This window comes from Triticum dicoccoides, chromosome 1B, assembly GCF_002162155.2.
Source record: "Triticum dicoccoides isolate Atlit2015 ecotype Zavitan chromosome 1B, WEW_v2.0, whole genome shotgun sequence".
Lineage (NCBI taxonomy): Eukaryota > Viridiplantae > Streptophyta > Magnoliopsida > Poales > Poaceae > Triticum > Triticum dicoccoides.
The window spans coordinates 678359242-678365992 of NC_041381.1; the positions used below are offsets into that span (position 1 = coordinate 678359242).

Below are 6751 nucleotides of genomic sequence, written 5' to 3' on the forward strand. Positions count from 1 at the left end.
GTGATCGATGTGACCTTCTACTAAACTTGAGTTGAGGGGAGAGGCAAGCAACATGTGCAAAGCTCCAAAGACATGACAGGTTTCTACTTGGAGCAAGGCCAGCTACAGCTAGCTAGCTAGTGTAGTAACTGAGCTGAGCTGGAACCAATGGCTTGAGAGTGCATACATCCAGATTCCAGAGCACTTACTTTTTTTCTTTCCCCTTGTGAAACTGATGAACACTCGCCGCACATTTACATGTGTCATCGCCGGTGAGTGTCATCGCCAGTGAGTGGTAACAGGCTAACTGCTGCCCTGGTGAATGGATGAACAGTTGTCAAATGCATGCAAACAATTGGTGGAAGGAGAGGTCGCACCACATTGCCATATGTCAGTGGCTGCGGTGCCACATGCATGCTGGCCACGCAGACCTGGGGTGCCCACACCCTGCCCAGGGTCACCTCCATCTATAGCTGACAGACTATATATGTTTTGAAGATTTGAAAAATTCTCAAAAAGAATTATAGGATGTTGAAGAAAAGAGATGGTTTTCGATAGACATGTAGAATTTCAAGTTCAAGTTCAAAAACAGTACAGATTCATTTACAAGGCATGGGAGAAACAAATACAGTATAATGAATAGTGAGGAATAGCAAGCTAGGGCCAGAATACGCACAGAAAAAAAAACATTTCGAAAAAAAAAGATTTAATTTCCCTCTGAGATGCAGCTTAGCCAGGAAATTACATCAAGAAATTATTCAAGAAAAAAGATAAATAAATCAAATTGTCATTTACATCAAACCGTTTAGATACTACGCATTCAAGAGTTATGAGTTAATTCAGTTTAAGTTAATGTGTGTAGTGTTGGATACAACTCGAGATGACGTCAGCATGCGCGAATGGACCCAAAAGGCTTAATTGCTCAAACAGGCTGTCACTTAAATTGTTCATGTCTGATACCTAGCTCAGAAAACCTGCGAGAACCAACCTGGTTGTCCTCTCCTCAGCCACCTTTTAACACACAGCCAGAGAGAGACATGGCACGCTCCCAGCCTCCCAGGGCCTATAAATAGCAGCCCTCATAGCAAAGAGAGACACAAAACCAAACCACCAGTGCTTCTACAAGAGCAAGGGGCTTCCTCACTTCCAGGAGCTAGCCCCCCGAGTACACCACATCTCACCTGAAGATGTCTTCCGGGTCGTCGTCTCGGAGCACCTCCCCGAGCTCCGACTCGGAGTGGAGCAAGAAGGAGAACAAGATGTTCGAGGAGGCGCTCGCCTACTATGGCGTGAGCGCCCCCAACCTCTGGGAGAAGGTGGCCAGCGCCATGGGGGGCACCAAGTCCGCCGAGGAGGTGCGCCGCCACTTCCAGCTCCTCATCGACGACGTCGACAGCATCGAGCACGGCCGCATCCCCTTCCCCAAGTACAAGACCCAGGGCTTCTGGACCTAATAAAAGGTATAATGCTCAACAGACATAGGATGCTTTGCTTCTAACAAGTTTTCAGTTGAACATAGTAATAAAGCATACCAATTACTGCTGTATTTGTCAGCTTGCTGGGACTGTGTCGTTAGCATAGATGCTTTAACTCAAAAGGCACAACATGCAGGGTATTTATGTACATTTGTTTTTCTTTACCACCATGCATGCATGACGACTCGCACCATGAACTAACTCTCTATAAGCCAAACTGCTTAATTGCAGCCACCCTAGCCCAATTTATCAGTGGTTTAATGTTAGCACAATCAGACAAAAAAATTCCCTACTTCCAAAGAAAAAGCTAGGAAAAGTACAGTTTCTGGTGGTCTAGCTAGAACAAAACAAGTCTCTTCTGTTTGAGTATTTGTGTTCAGAGTTCAGATATGCTTACAGCGCAAGTGTCTTCTCATATTTTCAGGATCGATGAAGCAGTGTAAGCCCGAGTGGACAGTGAACAAAGTTGTACAAACTAGATCTCTTAAGAATGGGCCGATGTTCTAAGAGGAAGCAAGGGTATCCAGCATTGGTTAGAATAACAAGGAAGGAATGGAGTATTGTCTATTGTGTGGACAAAGTATTGTTAGGCCCTGTCCAAGGTTAAGTCTGTTAATTAGATTCTCGTCTACATTCATGAACTGCATGTTGTTAATTATCCCGTGGAACCAAGTCGTCAAATAAAATGTCATGTAAACTCATGTGTTTGTGTTATTTGTAAGAAGTTGTACCTGTAGCAATTTGTCGTCTCCAATATCTGGTTTAGCTGGCCACCATGTTCTGTTTGGACTCCACAGGTTCAGAAAGCACACCGAATCCTTGTCACCGGCTCACCGCTACCTTCCTCCTTCCTAAAAGAGAAGTCGCTAAACTTTGTTCAAGAACCAAAGGAAAAAGCTCGCTTTGAATCCCCAGCATTGCGACCCTCGCCATGCCAGGGAGACCACCCTGGCCTAGATTCCAATTCGGTCCCTTACCACTTGACCGGCGAGGCAAATCCACCTCCTCGCCGACGACGTCAACAACATCAAGCACGGCCGCATCCCCTTCCCCAAGTACAAGAACCACGGATTCTAGACCTTGTAAAAGGTATATGTCTCAACGGACATAGGATACTCTGATGTTAACAAAGTTTTTAGTTGAGCATAAGCGTACCAGTTATTGCTGTATTTGTCTGCTTCCTGGGAAAAGCATGCTATGCATGAGCATGACTGTCGTTAGCATAAAGATGTTTTTTTAACTCTAAGGCATAGCATGCAGGGGTATTTATGTATATATTTGTTTTCTTTAGGCGTCACTTACCACCATACATACATGACGACTGGCACCATCAACTCTATGAGCCAAACTGCTTAGGGCATGTACAATGATGCTATCTTAGGTGTGACACGTAGGATCGTTGAGGTCGAAAGGGGCGCTTTATTACTTAAAAAGTTTAAGCATTACACCCGGCCTCTGCATAATTAAGATGCACACACAGCCAAAGAAAGTCCTCTTGCACAAACGAAAAACAAAAAGGCGAAATACCAAGAAACATGTAGAGATAGTATAACGCCTAAAGCGGAGGTGGACCAATCCTAAGATCATGCTGCCACCCATGTTGGGTAAAAGTATCTCTCGCCGTATCCTCCAATCATGTACACACCTTCGTAAACAGGTCTCGATTCTCCACGCGTTGTAGAGAGGACCATAAACGAAGAGTCCCAGTATATCTGTAGATAACCTGCATCAGAGAAGTACTTTTATCATTAAAAACCTTATCATTTCTACATAGCCAAAGCGACCAAATAACGGCAAGCGCTCCCACCTTAAGAAGAGTTCTAAACTTGTGATCAATCCCATGTAACCAGTTGCCAAATACATTAGCAACACTACAAGGAGGATACAAGCCAGAAGCTATCTGGATGACTGACCATATAGAACAAGCCAATTTGCAATGGAAGAACAAATGTTTTATTGTCTCATCATGATGACAAAAAACACATTGCGGACTTCCATGCCAATTTCTCTTAATAAGGTTATCTTTAGTAAGAATGGCTCCACGACGAAGATACCATGCAAAGAATTTATTCTTAAGAGGTATCTTCATCTTCCAGATCTTCTTATTATTATCAACTGGCACGTCAGACTGGATTAACACTCTATACATAGACTCCATTGAGAATTGACCATTCCCATGTAGGTTCCATCGAAATATATAGACCCATGTAGGATCGTTGAGGTGGAGGAGAGAAATCATAAGGAATTGTTTGTCTTTTCTTATTTAAGAGATGATCTCTTAGCACAATATGTCTCACCATGTTTTTAGGAAAAGCTATAGTTATTGAAAATAAGGTTAAGAGATGACCATTATAGACATAGTTTTATTTTCATATCTAAACTACATGCAGGATTTAAGATAAGACTGTCTTATCAGCCACTGTACGTGCCATTAATTGCAGCCACCGTGGCACAATTTATCGGTGGTCTAATCTTAGCACTATCAGACAATTTCCTTACTTCCAAAATAAAAACTTTGATGGATCTTGAAGAATTTCTCTAAATAGGCTTTCCCCCTACTTTATAAATAAAGCATCCAACCAATCAATACAAAGAGTAGCAAGGTGCCGAAAAAATAAAAGTCTGGTGGGGCAACAACACAAGCATGCCCAAAGAAAACACAAAAGAAAAGCAGGAAAAAATACCACCAAGTGGCCACAACATCGTTGGATCACCGGTGGAGCGAGGTACCTAGCCGTGTCATGTAGCGCGTTCAACATCTGCCCCAGCCGGTCGCAATCCTGTTGCCTAGCCAATAGGTGCCAGTGTTGCATGAACGTAAGAAATTTGAAGAAGGCGCTAGAGGCCCATCAAATGAGTCTTTCTCCCTCGTGCTTTCAATGCACAAGGCTATTTGTTTTAATAGATTTTTTTCTAGATCTTGTGCTATCTAGATACACATTCCCCTAACCTCATGCCTACATAGAACAAAATAAAAGAAAGAAAGAACAAGTCCCTTCCATTTGAGTATCTATAATTTTTTTCAGAGTTCAGATATGCTTACACTCCAAGTGTTTTCATGTTTTCAGGATGAAGCTGTGTAAACTCCAGTGGTGGATAGTGAACAAAGTTGTACAAACTACATCCCTTAGGAAGCAATCAACCCAACATTTGTTTGAATAACAGGAGGAAAATGAGTGTTGTCTATTGTATGTACAAAGTATTATTAGTTTACTTCCAAGGTGAAGTCTGTCCCTATGTTGTTGTAGGTTCTTGTCTACATTCATGAACTTGTGTGTTATCTGTTAGAGTATATTGGCATATCTCTCTATTTGGTAGAATAGGATTTGTAATCCATCTCCTGACTTATCTCTAGGATTTGTAATATATCTTTGTCATGTTAAACACTGTTCCTAGGAAGTTGTTTAAAGGCGGAAGGGGAGTAAGGCAGTGTGATCCGCTCTCTCAATTACTATTTGTATTGGCATCTGATTTTTTACGGGCCATATTGAATGATGTCATGGGCATGTGCATTTTGCAGCCCCCTATCAGATTCTCTTCATGCACAAAGTTTACTATACTCCAATGTGCAGATGATACACTAATAGACTTACAAGCTAGTCCAACACAACTCACTAAGTTGAAAGGTCCAATTTATATTTTCTCTAGAGCATCTAGATTGAAGGTGAATTATCACAAGTATAATTGATACACATTAATGTGTCTGGATCTAAAGCCCAAGGTCTCTCGTGAATTTTGAACTGCCATATTAAAAGTTTTCCATTTACATAATAGGCACTCTCAGATTTTGACCTAGAATGGAGCATTTCACGTATATTATTGATATCCAAAAAAGGTTGAGTGTTTGTTCTCAACACTTGAGTCATGATGCATGGTAGGCTCTTAATGGTGAATGTTTTTTTGCCAACATAAACCCTCAAAGAGGGTTTTAGATTTTATTTGTATGTAACCCTCAACAATGTACAACAATCAACTTTCCAAACGAAAAGGTGATTGATTCCAGAGCCTCCTTAGACTTCAAATTAGAAGATTGTTTGCATAAGATAGAAAGACTAGAGGAAGATCTCTCAATAAAAGCTATTTTAGCTAGAGTGTGGGTAATTGATAGGTGCAAACCCGTTGAATGAGTTCACGCCCGAGGGTGGCCCGATCTTCACGTCATAGGATCGAATCGGGATGGATAACTAGCTGCAATTTATCGGGATAACTAGCTTTATACCTGCCAAGGTTGGATTCAACCCGTACATTGGGGATGCCTGACCGGAGCTACAAGAACTCCAACCCATTGTCCGAACAATCGCAGAACGACAAACAGGGACTAACCCACACAAAACGATTGAAACCGTAGAGCACGAATTAGGGGGAACCAGTGGCTCCTTCTTGCGAATCTGGTCAATCCACAAGAGCAACAGTAGCAAGACCTCTCGGATCTTAGTAGTCTACAAGCTTGTAGCTAATGTGGTTTTATGGCTGAAAAGTTCCCTAGAGGATGGGGAAGATGGAGTTATATAACCAGGGACAACCCCCATGGATAGGTGTGATGGAAGCTAGCTTGGGAACCAGGGTAGGTGTGAAAACAAACCAGCTTTGAGACTTAATGGGGTAACTTCTGGATATCTCCCGGGAAGATGCGAACATTTGACCCCGAATGAACATTGTTTCATCAAAGTCCGAACATTGTTTCTTCAGCAACGAGCTTGGGCTTCAGGAAGTCTTTCACAAAATGTGGATGGCTAAACTCGGGTAAAACAACGTTTTACTAGAGTCGGAACATTGTTTTCTCTGACAACAGACTTGTTTCTTCATGAGCTTCTAATTTGTTTCTTTGTCATTAAAACATTGTTTCTACACGGACTCGACGTCATTGGCCTTCTTCCATGTTGCACCTAGGTTCGGTCAATAGCAAGAAAGTTGAAGGCGCAGCCATGTGTTCATGATTATAGTAAGAACTTAAGTTAGCATTCACCTGGGCATGTCTTTGCTTCATTCGGCTTAATAATCTTTTCCAACTAAATTGTGCACTTTCCTGAAATGTCGTGTATGATGTACCCATGTGCTCATCAGTAAAGCCATTCCTAGACCTGGGAATGGACTTGATATTGCACGATCTTAGATGAGAAGAGTAATTCGGAAATTTAGCAAGCACATGTCTGATCTTCCAATGTCTTAGATTCTCCAATAAATTGCTTGCTCTTGCAGCTTTGATAACCCACAGGTGCAGGGGACCAGTTGTAGCCTTTTCAATAAGTAAGAGTGTCGAACCAAACGAATAACTAAAGGTAGAATTAATATTCTCT

At 42.0% G+C, this 6751-nt stretch overlaps 1 protein-coding gene across 1 annotated transcript; it reads left to right on the top strand.

The window, feature by feature from the left end:
- The first annotated feature begins 1052 nt into the window (after positions 1-1052).
- On the top strand, positions 1053-2248 carry LOC119312311 (protein RADIALIS-like 3). The gene is made up of 2 exons (XM_037588036.1): positions 1053-1439; positions 1879-2248. The coding sequence occupies exon 1, from the start codon at positions 1167-1169 to the stop codon at positions 1431-1433; it is 267 nt and encodes an 88-aa protein (XP_037443933.1). The 5' UTR covers positions 1053-1166; the 3' UTR covers positions 1434-1439; positions 1879-2248.
- Positions 2249-6751: the final 4503 nt, after the last annotated feature.

Coding starts and splice junctions, on each gene's coding strand:
- LOC119312311 (XM_037588036.1), top strand. CDS start 1,167: ATGTCTTCCGGGTCGTCGTCTCGGAGCACCTCCCCGAGCTCCGACTCG.